General features: G+C 34.7%; 1 protein-coding gene across 1 annotated transcript in view; it reads right to left on the bottom strand.

Moving 5' to 3' along the window:
- Positions 1 to 20481, bottom strand: part of Rsrc1 (arginine and serine rich coiled-coil 1) — a 393370-nt gene that overhangs the window by 276626 nt on the left and 96263 nt on the right. Inside the window, exon 4 of the mRNA XM_046431492.1 lies at positions 1246 to 1419. Within this exon, the coding sequence (XP_046287448.1) occupies positions 1246 to 1419 (174 nt within the window). The remainder of the gene's footprint in view (positions 1 to 1245; positions 1420 to 20481) is intronic.

The following is a 20481-nucleotide window of genomic DNA, read 5'->3' as shown; positions in this document are numbered from 1 at the left end:
GTCTAATAGACCACCATACAATAATCATGGGAGACTTCAACACACCTCTCTCGCCACTGGACAGATCTTCCAAACAAAAGTTGAATAAGGAAACTACAGAACTCAATAACACAATTAATAACCTAGACTTAATTGACATATATAGAATATACCACCCAACATCAAGCAGTTACACTTTTTTCTCAGCAGCACATGGATCCTTCTCAAAAATAGATCATATATTATGTCACAGGGAAACTCTTAGATAATATAAAGGAGTAGAGATAATACCATGCATCCTATCTGATCATAATGGAATGGAACTGAAAATCAATGATAAAAGAAGGAAGGAAAAAGAATATATCACTTGGAGAATGAACAATAGGTTACTGAATGATCAATGGGTTATAGAAGACATCAAGGAGGAAATTAAAAAATTCTTAGAGATTAATGAAAACACAGACACAACATATCGGAATCTATGGGACACATTGAAAGCAGTTCTAAGAGGAAAATTCATTGCTTGGAGTTCATTCCTTAAAAAAAGAAAAAACCAACAAATAAATGATCTCATACTTCATCTCAAAATCCTAGAAAAAGAAGAGCAAAACAACAGCAAAAGAAGTAGAAGGCAAGAAATAATTAAAATCAGAGCTGAAATTAATGAAATCGAAACAAAAGAAACAATTGAAAAAATTGACCAAACTAAAAGTTGGTTCTTTGAAAAAATAAACAAAATCGACAGACCCTTAGCCATGCTAGCGAAGAGAAGAAGAGAGAGAACTCAAATTACTAGCATACGGGATGAAAAAGGCAATATCACAACAGACACTTCAGATATACAGAAGATAATCAAAAATTATTTTGAATCCTTATACTCCAATAAATTAGAAGATAGTGAAGGCATCGATAAATTTCTTAAGTCATATGATCTGCCCAGATTGAGTCAGGAGGATATAGACAACCTAAACAGACCAATATCAATTGAGGAAATAGAAGAATACATATTAAGTTTTGATACTGTTATTTGTTGTCTGCTTCTCAGATGTATTGTTATTAAATGAAAACAGAAGCATGCCACAAAAACATGAGCTAAATTTTCCTATCCTTTCTTCCTTCTGTGCAGATCCTCTGTCATTGTCTTCTTCTTCTCTGACAGTAATCGAGTGCAAGGGTGGGAAGAGGAAAAAGCTAGAACAGAAGACTCGGCCTGTGTGCTGCCCAGCACCGCTGAGCCCTCTCTACATGGGTTTCACTCCCACTCACCCTCGTTTGCTGCTGTGTGGCTCTTTGTCCTTGCCCTTATCTTTCTCCTTCTCCCGCTTCTCTTTGTCTCTGCCTTTCCGTCTCTCTCGATCCCTGGAACGGCTGCGGGTTCTTCTGTGACTGGACCTCTCACTGCTACGACTGTGGGAACGTGGTCGAGGTCTTGACCTGGACCTGAGCAAGAACATTTTATTAAAGAAATTTAGTGCACATTCAGTATTTTAATAAGTAGATTATTTTCAAATTATTTCAAGAAATATTTAGTCTTAAATAACTGTGAAGCAAGCAACTGAAGATGACGTTTTATGAGTAGGTGCTTTCAGGTAAAAATGACAACCAAGGGATGTTAGTTTATCATATTCAATAGGATACCAACACTTTCACATGTTCATTCCATTGTCTACTGGTCCTTCACCTTGCTCTAAGGTAAGAGGACTGTTTCTCTCGTCCTCTTCCCATTTTCGCCCCCCAACTTTCTGCCTTCTGCACTTGCCTTACTGAATGGATACTATCTGCCATTTATTCTGTAACATTATTAGACTTAATTATGTGGACCCTAAACTTTGCTAATTACTAAAGTGCTTACCTTGTGATAACTTTGTAAATATTATTCACTGAAGAGAATGCCTATTATGAATAATTTTCTTATATATTTTTCCTTTCTTGGACACTGGCGATAGAATCTAGGAGCACTTCACCACTGAGCTCCATCCTCAGTCCTTTCTATCCTTTATTTTGAGACAGAGTCTTGCTAAGTTTCCCAGGCTGGCCTTAAATATGCAGTCCTCATGGCTTAGCCTCCCCAGTGGTTGAGATCACAGGCTGCACCACCTCAACAGCCCAAAATAGTTTCTTAAAGATTAACTGCAATGCAGAATGTGATATCGCATCATTGTTTTCTTTTGTTGTTAACATTAAAATCTATTGATTTATCTCATTAAAAATGACGCATAAGGAAATACATGTTGTCAACTCTGCAGGATATTAAGGTTCAGTCAGAAAGTATTCCCAAGTGAAAGACTTTTTGTTTGGTTTTTGCTGTTGTTTTGCAATGGAGTCACCCTATGCTGCCAGGGCTAGTCTTGAACTCCTGAGCTAAAGTGACCCTCCTGCCCCAGCCTGCTCAGTAGCTAGGATCACAGCACCACCACTCCTGGCAACAAGTCCAAGTCTTCAAGGTTCAAACCATGTCTTGATTATTTACACCTACTCAGATAATGCAAAAGACCAAGTCCTACAATCTCTGCTTCTTTGTTTATTTAATCTTGTTTCATTTGTTTCAATAAGACTGTTCATTTACTCTAATCCACCTATTCTTCGTAGAAATGAATGACAGTGTTGGCAGGATACATTATGCACTAAAAAGTAACGCTTTCAGGTCCTCATTAAGGTACAGATGAGAAAGCCTATCCTAGACTGGCAATGCTACATAAAAATAGACCCAAATCTTCACCATGACAGTTTAGGAACTGATTTCCTTAAAGAGACTCCTAACGTGCAAGAAGTAAAACCAAGAATCAATAAATGGGACAGATTCAAACTAAAAAGCTTTTTCTCAGCAAAGGAAACAATCAATAACGTGAAGAGAGAGCCCACAAAACAGGAGAAAATCTTTACCACATGTACCTCAGAGTATTAATCCCCAACATATATAAAGAACTTAAAAAACCTCAACATACATACATACATACACCAAAAAAATAATAATCCAGGGGCTGGGGATGTGGCTCAAGCGGTAGCGCGCTGGCCTGGCATGCGTGCGACCTGGGTTCGATCCTCAGCACCACATACAAACAAAGATGTTGTGTCCACTGAAAACTAAAAAATAAATATTAAAATTCTCTCTCTCTCTCTAAAAAAAATTCAATTCATTAAAAAAAATAATAATAATCCAATCAATAAATGGGCTAAGGAACTGAGTAGACATTACACAGAAGAGATACAATCAATGGACAAATGTGAAAAAATGTTCAACATCTCTAGCAATTAGAGAAATACAAATCAAAACTACTTTAAGATTTCATCTCACTCCAGTCAGAATGCAATTATGAAGAATACAAGCAACAATAAATGTTGGTGAGGATGTAGGGGAAAAGGTACACTCATTCATTGCTGGTGGGACTTCAAATTGGTATAACTACTCTGGAAAGCAGCATGGAGATTGCTCAGAAAACTCAGAATGGAACCTCCATTTGACCCAGTTATCCCACTCCTTGGTCTTACCCAAAGGACTTAAAAAATCAACATACTACAAGGGCTGAGGTTGTGGCTCAGCGGTAGAGCGCTTGCCTAGCACATGCGAGGCCCTGGGTTCAACCCTCAGCACCACATAAAAATAAATAAATAAAATAAAGGTATTGTGTCTATCTATAGCTATATAAAAAAAAATCAACATACTACAGTGACATAACCATAAATGTGTTTGTAGCAGTACAATTCACAATAGCTAAACTATAGAACCTAGTTGTCCTTCAACAGATGAATGAATAAAGAAAATGTGGTATATATATATACACAATGAAATATTATTCAGCCATAAAGAATAAAATTATGGCATTTGCAGGTAAATGGATGGAGCTTGAGATTATCATGCTAAGTGAAACAAGCCAAAGGCCACATGTTTTTTCTGATATAGAGGGAGCAGGGGCGGGGAGCACCTAGGGAAAAAAAGAGGTACTTTAGGTTAGGCAGAGGGGAGTGAACGGAGGGAGAACATGGAGGTAGGAGGGTAATCGGACATTATATATATAATACACGACTGGTGTGATTCTATATCATGTACAACCAGAAGAATAAGAAATTATATTACATTCATGTATGATGTGTCAAAATACCTTCTACTGTTACATATAACTAATTAGAACAAGAACAACAAAAAAGACAGACAAAACCCACAAAGGCACTGGAGAATGACCAAGAGAGCAGGGATATTTTGCAGGGGCCAATACGTGGAGAAATGAAACAACAGTGGGGAAGTAGCCAACATTATCAGCTTTGACTCAGAAGGGAAGCTTAAGTCTGTACCCTGATGAAAGCGCCAAATGGATCAGAAAACTGCTGGCTTCCTGGTCCCCCCAAAATAAGAAGACTGACTTGAGCAAGCACGGCAACAGGTAAATGAGAGAGAAACCCTGTTTTAAAAAAAGCCAAAGGAGGGACCCAAAAATTCTCTATACAGACTCCATCTATATCTCCAGCTGACTCCTGAATCAGCATATGAAGATCAGACTCCAAATAACTAAGAATAAAATGCTGAACCAAAATTTCAGCTGTCCCCAGAGAAAAACTTTGAAATTTTAATTTCAAAGTTAATTTTCCAGCTAATTTTCTATTATAACAAAAAAAATTTTAAAAGATAGTGTTCAGAAGAATATAACACAACATTCACAGCATCATGTCTGCCATGTCTAGAATAAAATCCAAAATTATTAGACATTCAAAAACACAGGTAAAAATGTGCTCCATTCTAATTTAAGGAAAAAAAAGGTAGTACATGTAGGCTAACTCAAAAATGAATCAGATATTAGAATTAACAGAAAAAAATTTAAAGTAGTAAAGTATACTATGCTTGTAAGTATAGTATAACTATGCTTGGAATGAATATAAAGCTAAGCAATCTCAGGGGAGAAAAAGGAAAAAAAGAAAAAATAGAAATTCTATAATTGAAGAATGTAATTTCTGAAATTAAAATTATGCTGAATAAGATGAAATACAAATTGATCAAAACAGAGGAAAGAATCTGTGTACCTGAAATTAAATCAAACAGAATTATCCAATTGGAAGAATAAGAAGGAAAAAAGATTACTGATGAAAAAAAAAAAAAAGACCTTCAGAGATCTGTATGAAAAGGTCCAAGAATCTAACATATTTATTTACATACAGAAGTACAGAAGACAGAGAATGAAGGTGATATGGTGGCGCACACCTGTAATCCCAGAAGCTCTGAGGCAAGAAGATCTAGAGTTCATGGCCAGCCTTGGAAACTTAGTAAGAGTCTGTCTCAAAACAAAAAATAAAAAGGACTAGAGATGTGGCTCAGAGATGGAGTGTCCCTGGGTTCAGACCCAGTAATGATGGGGAGGTGGGGAATGTTTGAGGCAGGGGAAGGGAGAGATAATGATCAGAACACTATTTAACTGGTGGTCAAACATTTTACAAATTTAGTAAGGAAACAATTCAGAGATTCCAGAAGTTTAAAAAACTCCAAGTAAAAAAAACCATGAAGATCATGAATAGGAAAATTGATGAAGACTAAGCTAAAGGTGAATGAAACTCTTGAAAATATCAGAGAAAAAAACACATTACTACAAGGGAGCAAGGACATGCCTAAACAATAGGTATCAATTGCAGTGAGGTTCTTAAAATGGTCAATGTTATAGTGCAGATCTGGAGCATCCCCTAGAAGCTCCTGTGTTCAAGGCTTGTTCCCCAATGCAGCGGTGTCCAGAGGTGGGGCTTTTGGGAGGTGAATGGATCATGAGGATTCTAATCACATCAATGCATTAATCCACTTGATGAATAATCTGAATGGACTACTATCAGGAGGTGGAAACTACAGATAGATGGAACATGATTGGAGGAAGTAGATCAATTGGGAAATATATCTTGTCCCTGGACCCTTTTTGTCTTTTTCTTTCTTTCTCTCCCTCCCTCCTTTCTAGCTTCCTAAGCTGATCAGCTTTCTTTCACCACACCCTTCCCATGATGCTCTGCCTCATCTCAGGCAGAAAGCAGTGGAGCTCACCAATGTGGACTGAAACTTCTATAAACTTGAGCCCAAATAAACCTTTCCTCCTTTAATGTTTGTGTCAGATATTTTGGTCACAGTAGAGCTAAACCTGACTAAGAGTGAAAGAAGAAAAATAAGTCAAACCAGCTTTCATATCCAGGAAAAACGACCCTCAAAAAAATAAAGAAGGGGGTGTATATGCAGCTACATGGTAGCCCTTGTAGTCCTTGAAAGGCTAGGTGTTTGATACCTAATTGGGTGGGGGCAGGGGCGGATTTTAACTACAATATCATTGTTTTTCAGGTTTTTGTTTATTTTGTATTTTTTGTTCTGTTTTCCATTTCTCTTCACAAAGTTACACAAATATTTTCTTTAAAAGTTTTAACATTGTATACATTATATTTTAATATATAATTAATCCGGTATACATTGCCTGTGATATGAGATGAGGTATATTTTACTCTCTTATAATTAAAAATCCATTATTCAAAGATTCAAGGATGAAAAAGATCAATCAGAGTAAAAATTGTTTAATAAAATATTCATAAAGGTAAGGGCAAGGTTAAGGGAAACTAACAAATTTTGTGAAGCACCTTTCCTTCTGGAAACTTGGAGAGGTAAGAGGTGAAACAAGAAAGAGCCATTACGAAAAACTTGTAGGAGAAGTTGACCTAACTGAAGTCATTCTCACCAAAAGCATGTAGAAACCAACTCACAGTCTAATAGAGTCTTATAGGGAGGAATAAGCACTTCGCTCTACTCTTATATATACTAAGTTCATCTCTTTTGTTCCCCTTTCTGGCGGAACTCAACAAGAAACCACGTAACAAAGGGACTTATCATACAGCCTATAGCATATGTCTTACCAAAAGGTGAAAGATGGAGAAAGGAGCCAATATGGCAGCCATTGGTTCCACGAGACTACTTAGTATTTGAAATATGTCTAGTCTGAATTGAGGTGTGCTATGTGTTAAATAGACATTAGATTCCAAAGAACTACTAGAACAAAGAAAGTGAACATAAAATATCTTACTAACAATTATTTTCTTTGCAAATTATGTTGGTAATCCATTGGGTTAAATGAAAATATATTAAAATTAATTTCTCTATTTGTTTAAAAAAAGAAGTAAAGGAGAACAAGGTAACATTCTGTATCTTCAATATAGTACTATATTTCCAAACAAGAACATTTTTAAGATAAAGAAAGAGTGAAAAATAAATATCCACAGTGGCACTGCTTTACAATAAACACTAAAGAAATTGCTGCAGGTTGATAAGAAAAAACAGATGGAAATTTTGATCTTTAGGATGAATGAAGAAGTAAAGCTGAAGTACTGATTATAAACTATAAAGGGATTCTTAAAAATAGTAATTAACCAAAAAGGAGGCTGAAAAGGAAGTATAGAGAAAAAAAAAAACCAGGAGACAAAGTGCATAACAAAATGATAGACTTAAATCTTATAATATCAATAAAAACTTAAAATATAATGAAGTACATACTTTAATTAAAAGGCAGAGCTTGTTACATGGATTTAAAAGACATTCATAACTATATGCTATCTACTAAATATGTACTCTAAATATGCAAACACAGAAGATGAATGTAAATGCTAAAAGAATATCATGCAAACAATAAACCTAGGGAAAGGAAGTAGATATTAATACCTTATGAACTAAACTTCAGAAACTGAAAATATTACCCAAAATAAAAATAGATATTTCATGATGATCAAAGGATCAATTCATAGCTAGAAATATACACAATATGTTTATATGACAACAACAGAATCAAATTAAGAAATTAAACAACTAGACATATAAAAAATCTCTATAGATACACAGAAACTAAATAATATACTTTTGATTAACTCATGGGTAAATAAGAAATCACAAAAGAAACTAGAAAATATTTTAAACTGAATGACAAGGAAAATACAACATGATTTGTAAGCATGAACTATAGCAAACACGATCTTTGAAGGCAAATTAATAGCTTTAAATGTCTGGGGATCAAAAGAATAAAGGCACAAAATTAATTACCTTGTGTTTTTCATTCTGAAGTTATTTTAAAAAAGAGCAAAGTAAGTAGGTGAAAGGAAGAAAACATTAAAAGAAAAGAGCAAGAAGGGGTGAAACAGATAGAAAAAGCTAACAAAAGCAGAATCTGGTAGGATGAGAATATCAATGAAATTAATGAATCTCCAGCTAGACCAACCAAACAAAAAGAAAAAGGAAAGAGCAAATCACCAAGAATAAAAGAGGAAGCAAAAGGAGCCAAAGACAGTAAGGAGTCCTGATGCGCATTCACAGTAAGTTTCAGAGAAGCACTTGCGGGTGAGCAGCAGAAGTGCCTGTCCTACCTCCCCTCTAATGGGTTCCCCTAGTGAACACAGAATGAGCCTGCATCATCAACCCAAAAACATGTTTTCATAAGAAATAACAGTAATTCCTGTTACTAGTGAAATTAAATTTATCACCATTTTCTCTCCAAGATTCTTTGACAATTTTTTTTAATTTGGACACAACTATCTTTCCATATCAAAATTTTATAATCATAACACACTGTCCCTACAGATACTATCTGATTTATTGTGATTAAATCTACTATTACATGTGGGTACACTAAAATTAAGTGGATTATTCCTAAAATTATTGAACAATAATCTATCAAAACTTAAATTTTTCTCATTAAAACAAAGAATAACAATATGACATGGCAAGTCTTTTGTGTCCTCACCTACTGTATATGCATTACATGTATTCAGATATACAGTATACTACCTTAATTTGATTACTGACATTCTGGACATCAGTTGCAGAAATTCAGAGTAAGGTAAGGCTGGTGAAGAGATAAAATCAGTCATTACATGATGATCAAGGGTCAATCAAACAAGAAGAAATAACAGTTGAAAAGGTATATATGCCCCTATGCCAGAGGTGTCAATTTATAGAATAGACATGATTAGATCTACAGACATGATTAGATCTAAAGGGAAAGATAAGATCAGGTACAATAACAGTCTGTTCATCACACTTTCATCACAGAACACATCATCCAAACAGAAATTTAATATTAAAAAAAGTACCAGTTAAACTAGACTACGGATCAACTGAATTTACCAGATACTTAAGAATCATTTCAAACAAATAAAAAGAATATAATCTTTTTATCGGCACACTGAATATTCTCCAGAATAAACAATATATTGGGTCACAAAACAAATCTCAATAATTTTTTTAATCATCTCTGGCCACAATGGAATAAAACTAGAAATTGACAACAACAACAAAATAAAACATCAGAAATTATAAAAATTCATGGAGTCTTAGCAACATAATACTGAATGAAGCATGATTTCAATGAAAACAAAATCACAATGGAAATTTTAAAATTTCATGAAACATATTTCATAAACATAACATACCAAATGGGCTACAGAAGGAAGTATACAACAATAAATATCTACACCAAAAACTAGAAAGATTTCAAATAACCTAACGACGCAAAACAATAACCAAGGAAAACAAAAACAAAACACATGCAAAATTAGTCTGTGTGTTTAGGAAAGAAAAGAAACAACAAAGATCAGAACAGAAATAAAATAGAAAATAAAAGTACAGTACAAAAAAACAATGAAACAAAGAGTTCGATTTAAGTCAGACTTTGAGCAAGATTAAGGGGAAAAAAAGAGAAGACCGAAATAAATAACATGAAAAAGGAGACATTACAACTGATACCACACAAATTGGAAAAGCTGGAAGAAATGGATAAATTTCTAGACACAACACCTCAACAGAGCAATGATGAGTACCAACACATGGAATCAATAGTGTCTTTGCCTCCCTACAAAGACAGTGTCAGGCCTGTAAAGGGAGGGGAGCCTTCCAAACTCCCTCTGCAAGGCCAGCACTGCCCTGATGCCAAAACCAGACAAGGACACAGAAAATAAAACTGTACACCAACATCTCTAACGAACTGAAACACACAAGTTTCAAAACATTATTAGCAAATCAAGTCCAACAGAACATCCAAAAGATCATTCTTCATGATCAAGTTGGATTTATCTCAGGTATGCAAGGATGGTTCAACATAAGCACATCATAATGTAAAACATCACACCAACAGAATGAAGAATAAAAATCACATCATCATCTCAAGAGATATAGAAAGAGCATCTGATAAAATTCAACATTACTTCATGACACTAACTCTGAACAGATTATACCCAGACCGACAAATCCACAGCCAAAATCATCCAAATGGGGAAAGATTGAAGGCACTTCCTTTGACATATGAAACAAGGCAAGGACATCCTCTCACTGTGCTTATTCAATTGAGTACTGGGGTCTTGGCCAAAGCTATTAGGAAAGAGAAGGAAATGAGAGGCACACAAACAATAAGGCGTTAAGTCAATTCTCTCTGTTGCAGATGATGTGATCCAGTCTACAGAAAACCCTAAAGACTGCACTAAAAGACTTATACTAACTAACGGATGAATTCAGTAATGTTATATCGTACAAAACTCAATGGCATTTTAATATACCAGTAATGAGACTGCTGAGCAAGAAATCAAGAAAGCAATCTCATTCACAATAGCTTCTAAATAAGACAAACTTAGGACTAAATTTAACAAAGGAAAATGAAAGAAATGGAAGACACAAAAGAAATAGACCTTCCATTTTCAAGGATTGAAAGAATTAATACTATTAAAATGTCTAGATTTCCCAAAGGGATTTACAGATTCAATGCAATCACCATTAAAATATCAATAGAGCTAGAAAATATAATCCTAAAATCTATATAAAAGCACAAAAAACCCTGGTAGTTAAAGTAATTCTAAACAAAAAGAACAAAGCTAGAGACATCATAATACCTGGTTCTAAGAGGTACTGCGGAGTCACAATAAGCAAAACACCATGGTATTGGTATAAAAACAGACATACATACCAATAGAACACAACAGAGTTCCCAGAATTAAACACAGATATCTATAACCAGTTGGTTCTCAACAAAAGTACAAAAAATATTAATTGTAGAAGACAGTCTTTTCAATAAATGGTGGAAGGAAAACCAGACTTACAGATGCAGAAGACTGAAGCATGAAGCTTATCTCTCATTCTAAATAAAGTTCAACTCAAAATGAATCACAGATCCAAACCTAAGACATGAAATACTAAAATTACTAGAAGAAAATAGCAAAACACTTTAAGACACTAGTATAGGTAATGATTTTCTGGATATGACCCCAAAAGTATAGGAAATAAAAGAAAAAAAAAACAGAAAATGGGATTAAATCAAACTAAAAATCTTCTACATGGAAAAGGAAACAGTCAACAGAGTGAGGAAACAACCATTTACCATTTAAAAGGATTAATATCCAGAATATATAGGAATTTAAAAATTTCACAACTGGTGGGAGGTCAAGCCCAGGGCCCAGAACCACCCACACTGGCCTGTGTGGAACCCAGGCTCACAGGGCGGGTGGTCCACCCCTCCCCTGGCAGGGCAGATACCCGCCAGAGCCTAGCCTCTGGCTCAGGACCGCCCCTTCCAACCAACAGACTACCAAGGGAAGTCAAGCCCAGCGACCCAGAACCACCCACTCCAACTTGCACAGAACCCAGATCCAGGTGAGGTAACATTCACTGAGAGACACCAGCAGGGTCTACAATCCCAACATCAAGGTGAGGTACAGACAATCTGCATAGGTACTACAAGAATATAGGGAAGAAACTGTAATACCTCAGATCCACAGTGCAAGAAAGGAATGCACATAAACATCAAAAAAATAAGGAAGGAAAGGGTCCCCAAAAAACGGGGACACGATAATAAGAGAACTCATGGACAGCAAAGTTGATGAAATGTCAGAGAAGGAGTTCAGAAGGTTCATAATTAAAATAATCTGTGAATTAAATAATGACCTAAATGAGCAAATACAGGCAAAAATTGATCATTCCAACAATGAGATAAGAGAGCAAATACAGGTAGCAAAAGATTACTTGAGAGAGAGAGACTCTGAAAAAAAAAGAAACAGAAATCCTTGAAATGAAAGATACAATAAATCAAATAAAAAACTCAATAGAAAGCATAACCAACACTAGATCACTTGGAAGAAAGAACGTCAGATAATTAAAACAAAGCATACAATCTGGAAAATAAAGTTGATCACACAGTGAAGATAGTTAGAAACCATGAACAGAACATCCAAAAATTATGGGACAGCATGAAAAGACCAAATCTAAGAGTTATTGGGATAGAGGAAGGCACAGAGATTCAAACCAAAGGAATGTACAATCTCTTCAATGAGATAATATTAGAAAATTTCCCAAACACAAAGAATGAATTAAAAAACCAAGTACAAGAGGCTTACAGGACACCAGATGTATAAAATTACAAAAGATCTACACCAAGGTACATTATAATGAAAATGCCTAGCATACAGAATAAGGATAGAAACTTAAAAACCACAAGAGAGAGGAATCAGATCACAAATAGGGGGAAACCGATTCGTACTTCAGCATACTTTTCAACCCAGACCCTCAAAGCCAGGAGATCGTAGAAAAACATATACCAAGCTTTGAAAGAAAATGGATTGCCAACCAAGAATCTTATATTCAGCAAAATTAAGCTTTAGATTTGATGATGAAATAAAAACATTCCACGATAAACAAAAATTAAAAGAATTTACAACTACAAAGCCTGCACTACAGAACATCCTCAGCAAAATATTCCAAGAAGAGGAAATGAAAAACACTGATAACAATCAGGAAAGTGATTACACTAAAGGAAACTCTAATCAGAAGAGAAACCAAGTCACATTAAATACCAAAAAATAAACAAAAATGGCTGGGAATACAAATCATGTCTCAATAATAACCCTGAATGTTAATGGCCTAAACTGACCAATCAAAAGACATAGACTAGCAGATTGGATCAAAGGGAAAAAAAACAAAACAAAACAATATGCTGCCTCCAAGAGACTCATCTCATAGAAAAAACACATCCACAGACTGAAGGTAAAGGGTTGAGAAAAATCATATGACTCATATGGACTGTGGAAGCAAGCGGGGATTTCCATCCTCATATCAAATTAAGTAGACTTCAAACTAAAGTCAATCAAAAAGAATAAAGAAGGACACTACATACTTTTCAAGGGAACCATACACCAACAAGACTTAACAATTATAAATATATACGCCCCAAACAATGGAGCATCTACATTCATCAAACTCTCCTCAAGTTCAAGAGTCAAATAGACCACAACACAATAATTTTAACACACCTCTTTTATCATTAGATAGATCTTCCAAACAAAAGCTGAACAAAGAAACTATAAAACTCAATAATACACCCAATAACTTAGACTTAACTGACATATATGGAATATTTCATCCTTCAATGAGAGAATACACTTTCTTCTCAGAAGCACATGGATCCTTCTTTAAAATAGATCATATACTATGCCACAAAGCAACATAAAATAACAAATATAAAAAGGTAGAGATACTACCCTGCATTCTATCAGATCATAATGGAATGAAATTAGAAATCAATGACAAAACAAGAAATAAAATCCACTCCAAAACCTGGAGACTAAATAATATGCTACTGTAACAATGGGTTACAGAAGACATCAAGGAAGACACTAAAAAATTTTTAGAGGTGAATGACAACACAGATACAACATATCGAAATCTCTGGGACACTATGAAAGCAGTTCTAAGAGGAAAGTTCTTTGCGTGGAGTTCATTCCTTAAAAGAAGAAAAAGCCAACAAATAAATGACCTAACAATACATCTCAAAGCCCTAGAAAAAGAAGAACAAGTCAACACCAAAAGAAGCAGATGACAGGAAATAATTAAAATCAGAGCTGAAATTAATGAAATCGAAACAAAAGAAACAATTGAAAAAACTGACAGAACACAAACTTGGTTCTTTGAAAAAATAAATAAAATTGACAGACCCTTAGCCATGCTAATAAAGAGAAGGAGAGAGAAAACTCAAATCACTAACATACGTGATGAAAAAGGAAATATCACAACAGACACTACAGAAATATAGAAGATAATTAGAAATTATTTTGAAAACCTGTACTTCAATAACATAGAAAATATTAAAGGAATCGACAATTTTCTAGAGTCATATAATTTGCCCAAATTGAATCAGGATGATGTACACAATTTAAACAGATCAATTTCAAGTGACGAAAACAGCAGACGCCATCAAAAGTCTACCAACCAAGAAAAGCCCAGGTCCGAACGGATACACAGCCAAGTTCTACAAGACCTTTAAAGAAGAAATAATACCAATACTCTTCAATTTATTTAAGGAAATAAAAAAAAGAGGCAGCACTTCCAAACTCATTCTATGAGGCCAATATCACTCTGATTTTCCAAAACCAGGCAAAAACACATCAAAAAAAGAAAACTTCAGACCAATATCTCTAATGAACATGGATGCAAAAATTCTCAATCAAAATCTGGCAAATCAAATATAAAAATATCAAAAAGATCATGCACCATCATCAAGTGGGATTCATGCCAGAGATGCAAGGTTGGTTCAACAAACAGAAATCAATAAATGTAATGGATCACATCAATAGAATTAAAGATAAGAATCATATGATCATGTCAATAGAACAGAAAAGCATTTGACAAAATACAGCACCCCTTTATGTTCAAAACACTAGAAAAAATAAGAATAACAGGACATATGTCAACATCATAAAGGCTATCTATGCTAAGCTCCAGGCCAACATCATTCTAAATGGAGGAAGAATTAAAGGCATTCCCTCTAAAAACTGGAACAAGATAGGGATGCCCTCTTTCACCACTTCTGTTCAACATAGTTCTTGAAACACTGGCCAGAGCAATTAGATAGATGAAAGAAATTAAATGGATACACATAGGAAAAAAAGAATTCAAATTGGCACTATTTGCTGATGATATGGTTCTATACATAGAAGACCCTAAAAGTTCCACCAGAAAACTTCTAGAACTAGTAAATGAAATAAGCAAAATAACAGGATACAAAATCATCATCCATAAATCAAAGGCATTTCTGTATATCAATGACAAATCCTCAGAAAGAGAAACAAGGAAAATTACCCCATTTACAACAGCCTCAAAAAAAAAAACAACTTGAGAATCAACAAAAGAGGTAAAAGATCTATATAATGAAAATTACAGAACCAAAAAGAAAGAAGTCAAAGAAGACCTTAGAAGATGGAAAGATCTACCTTACTTTTGGATAGAAAGAATTAATATTATCAAAATGACCATACTTCGAAAAGCACTATACAGATTTAATGCAATTCCGATCAAAAATCCCAATGACATTCCCCATAGAAATAGAAAAAGCAATCATGAAATTCATCTGGAAAATAAGAGACCCAGAATAGCTAAAGCAACCCTTAGCAGGAAGAGTGAAACAGGTGGCATCACTATACCAGACCTTAAACTATACTACAGAGCAATAGTAACAAAAACAGCAAGGTATTGGCACCAAAACAGACTGGTAGACCAATGGTACAGAACTGAGGACACAGAGATTAACTCACAAAATTATAATTACCTTATATTAGACAAAGATGTCAAAAACATACATTGGAGAAAAGATAGCCTCTTCAACAAATGGTGCTGGGAAAACTGGAAATCCATATGCAACAAAATGAAATTAAACCCCTATCTCTCACCATGCACAAAACTCAACTCAAAATGGATCAAGGACTAAAGAATAAAACCAGAGACCCTGTGTCTAATAGAAGAAAAAGTAGGCCCTAATCTCATCATGTGGGATTAGGCCCCAACTTCCTTAATGATTCCTATGGCACAAGAATTAAAATTAAGAATCAATAAATGTAATGGACTCAAACTAAAAAGTTTCTTCTCAGCAAAAGAAACAATCTGTGGGGTGAATACAGAGCCTACATCTTGGGAGAAAATCTTTATCCCTCACACATCAGATAGAGCACTAATCTCTAAGGTACATAAAGAATTCAAAAAGCTTAAACAAACACACGCGCGCGCACACACACACACACACACACACAAAATAACCCAATCAATAAATGGGCCAAGGACCTGAACAGACAATTCTCAGAAGATGATATAAAATCAATCAACAATATATAAAAAAATGTTCATCATCACTAGCAATTAGAGAAATGCAAATCAAAACCACTCTAAGATTTCATCTCACTCCAGTCAGAATGGCAGCTATTATGAAGACAAACAACAGTAAGTACTGGCGAGGATGTGGAGAAAAGGTACACTCATCACTGCTGGTGGGACTGCAAATTGGTGCAACCAAACTGGAAAGCAGTATGGAGATTTCCTGGAAAATTGGGAATGGAACCACAATTTGACCCAGCTATCCCTCTCCTAGGTCTATACCCAAAGGACTGAAAAACAGTATACTACAGGGGCACAGCCACATAAATGTTTGTAGCAGCACAATTCACAATAGCTAAACTGTGGAACCAACCTAGATGCCCTCCAGTAGATGAATGGATAAAAAAAATGTGGCATATGTACACAATGGAATATTACTCAGCAATAAAAGAGAATAAAATCATGGCATTTGCAGGTAAATGGATGAAGTTAGAGAAGATAATGAATGTTAAGTGAAGTTAGCCAATCCCAAAAAATCAAAAGCCAAATGTTTTCTTTGATATAAGGAGGCTGATCCATAGGGGGATAAGGAGAGGGAGCATGGGAGGAATAGAGGAACTCTAGATAGGGCAGAGGGGTTGGTGGGGAAGCAGGGGACATGATGTTATTAATGATGGTGGAATGTGATGATCATTATTATCCAAAGAAGACACACACACCCCCCCCAAAAAAAGTCTTCACAACAAAAAAACAAGTAATCCAATTTTAAAATGAGTAAATGATTAGCTTCAAAATAAGAAAGGCAAATGGCCAACAAATACATGAATAACTGTTCAACATCATTAGCCATTAGGGAATATAAAGCAGAACTAAAATGAGATATCATCTCATCCCAGTTAGAATGGCTATTATCCAAAAACAAATGCTGGCAAGGATGTGAAGAAACAGAAACTCTCACAGACTATTCGCAGGAATGTAAACTAGTACAACTGTTTGGAGAACAGTATGGTTTTTCCTCAAAAAACTACAAACGTATCTACCACATGATCCAGCAATTATGGGTACATATATATCCAAAGGAAATGAAGTCAGCATACCAAAGAGAGACCTACATGGCCCATGTTTATTGTACCATTCACAATACTAAGAAAGAGACCGATCTAGGTGGCTATCTACAATGATTGAAGAAAATGTAAAATACATATAGATATTTATATATATACAGAATATTATTTAGCCCTATACAAAAATGCAATTACGTCATTTGCAGCAAAATGGATAGAGCTAGAGGACAATATGTTAAGAGAAACAAGCCAGACACAGAAAAACAACTACTGCTGGTTGTCTCACGTGGCTGACCTGAATGTAGAATAGTGGTTACCATAGGCTGAAAGGCTGGAGTTGGTCCATGTACACTGTATAAATGTACTGAGATATCACTAAACTCCACTAATATGTAAAGCTAATATATGTGAATCAAATTAAACTTTTAAAAGATGAGTTACTTTAAACTCTAATAAACTTTGATTATGTTTTGAATAAATGTCTAATATAATTTTTCTTAGTGGTTTGTCTTTTTTACCCTAAAAAATACAGAGTTGGACAAAATGTACAATCACAGATTACAGATGAGATGAGATTTTGGTGAAATTGTGTTTTTATTGTACTCTCAGAACTAATATATCTGTTATTAATATACCTCAAATTATATAGTTATTAAAAAATAATTCCTCAAACAACTGATTTCCGCTCTGAGCATTTGTTTCCTTTCTCTGCAAAATGAGAGTAAGATGAGAACAGTAACTGCCTTAGTATGAAGGTTAAATAATAACACCTAAATAAATTGTGAGCTTCCAGACAAGTGACTTAGAGCAAGAGGCAGGCACTGAGAAAGCAGCAACGGAGGGACATACTAATGTAAATGAATCTGTAAGATTTGAATCAGAAACATATGAAACACATTTCCCTCATACCAAGGCTAACCCAATAAAGAGCAGTAGTCTGATATTGACAGACTTTTAAAATCTTAAATTTGGCATAAGCATTGCTCAAATTTCACTGTATTTCTTTGATACAGTAAGGTGAGTAAGAATTTGAAGAGCTACAATCCATGTCTTCTCGGCATGTAACCCTTAGCAGCTATGAACAAACAGGAAGACCAAATCACCTATCATCTAAGACTTTAAGCCTTTTGAGAATAAAAAAGGATCTTCTGGAGCATTAAGAGGTAGCATAACATAACAACACGGCCAACTAGACACTGACTTTCCCAAAGAAACCAGAATACAATCACTCTCCTATCCCCACTATAGCAAAGTTACAGAAAGCAATTACCAAAGCTTTCTATCAATAACCACCAAACCCAATCTTGCCTTAGCACCTGCTGGTCCCACTCTCTCCTCCCAACTTAGCCAATTAATACAGCAAACCCTTTATCTCCAGAGATCTCTCAGTTTTCCCCAACACAAAGACAACAGTGTGAAAAACATATGCCTGCCACTCTCCAAAATTGTCTTGCTCTTTGTTCACCGTGTGTCATACTACAAGCAACCCACACCATTCTAGAATCGTCTCCCGCAAATGTTGCTGCTATTGTATTGTTAACTGTGATGTAACAGCAAATTTATAAGTGTAGCCACACATGGCATCAAATTTAAAGAAAGTACTGAATTTTAAAACAATACAGTATGTAATACAAGCGACTGCACCTTTCCCCACCAGTCTTACTGTTCATTTTTTAAATTCTCATACCGGAGGACTCTTACTCTTCCTTATAGGTTACAAGTAGTAAAAAGTGTATCTAGAGAAAAATACATAGGAGAAAAAAAACACAAATGAAAAAAAAAAAAAAAACACCAACAACAAGAAAAACAAAATTATTAAAGGCCGTTAAAATGGACTACAAAATTGTTAGATGTTAGTCATCATAATAATTATTTTTACACAGTTATTGAAAAGACACATATCCTAGATATACAACCAACCTTATTTACTGTAAACAGCTTTACTTACAAATTTGAAAGGTCCCCACCAAGACAAGAATAAAAAGATTTTCTACTTTGACCAAACAAAAAAAAAAAAAACAAAGAAACTATATTAAAATTTAAGATGTTATTTGTCCCTGGTTCCTTAAATAAATATTTTTCTGATAAATCACTCTAGAAGTCTCTGGAGTACCAAAACCAATATGGAGATATATTATAAGAAAAGAACCATTTGATAAAAAATGTGGCACTCTAGAACACACAATATATAAGCAATAAATGGACAGCAGGATGTCCTATTATACCAGATAAATGCTTTCAATATCTACAGAATAAGAAGAGTCTCTATAACATTCCTACATAAAATGAATTACTGTCCTCAAAAACCAATTTGTCAAGTTTCTTAATTGGCTAATAAGTTCTAAACACATGTAATCAAAACAAATACCCTAATATTTCATTTAAAAAAAAATAGCTATAGTATTTCAGGTAGTCTCTTAAGTTGAGTCTTATACATAAAGACAACCTTTACCATAAAATAAAACTAATTAAAATTAAATAAGATAATTACATATTGTGTAAAAACTAGCATGGATTCCATGTCAGGATGACATTGTGGACAAGGACATCTAATATTACTCCCTACCAAAACCCCCAATTAAAACCATAACAAGAATTTTTTCAAAGAATCTACAGTATGGAAAAGGAGGTACTAGTAGGTGACTCACTGGTGAAGGAAAACCAGAAAACAAAGTGCTAAAGTGATGGCCTCTGCAAAAACAAGAGCATGTTAAAGGAATTGAATAGCCATCACCATTAGAAGTGCCCATTAATTACAGAAATGCCACTTTATTGAACTAAATAAAACAGAAACCTTACAAGCCACCCAAAACCTTCAGGACATACACAGAACTGTTACTACAGATACAGAAAATTCTTTGTATCATAATTAAGAAAAAAAAGAGAAGGAGAAAACAACTAAATATTCACACAAACCAACTTTCAAAGAAACAAAAAAATTTCAGGAAAACATGCAAATATGCCTCATTAAACAACAACAACAAAAAAAGACAAAGAAATGAGGAGAGAAGGTTCTAATATGGATGGCAGGGATCTCCCCAGAACACTGCATTGGGCAAAGGTCATGGAGCCAACATGGACACATTCAGTGTGAAGGGGTGAGCACTACCTCAGATAGGGTGCAGAATCTTCAGACAGAGAAGATTAAATGTTCAAAGTCCATACTTTGCAAGACTATAGTATATTTTGTCAAGTGTGATATTTCAATTATAATATACAAATCAATAACAACTAATGTGTCAACTTTTTTCAGATGGGGAAAATAATCACTAAACTAGCATGAAGAAATGATGTATGCCAATTTTAACATATATTCACGAGTATTCTGTT

The sequence above is a fragment of the Marmota monax genome, unplaced genomic scaffold (genome assembly GCF_021218885.2).
Source record: "Marmota monax isolate L192 unplaced genomic scaffold, Marmota_monax_Labrador192_F-V1.1 WCK01_AAM20220418_F8-fsc00022, whole genome shotgun sequence".
Lineage (NCBI taxonomy): Eukaryota > Metazoa > Chordata > Mammalia > Rodentia > Sciuridae > Marmota > Marmota monax.
Note: the sequence above shows the minus strand (reverse complement) of the source record. Positions and strands in the feature narration are given on the sequence as shown.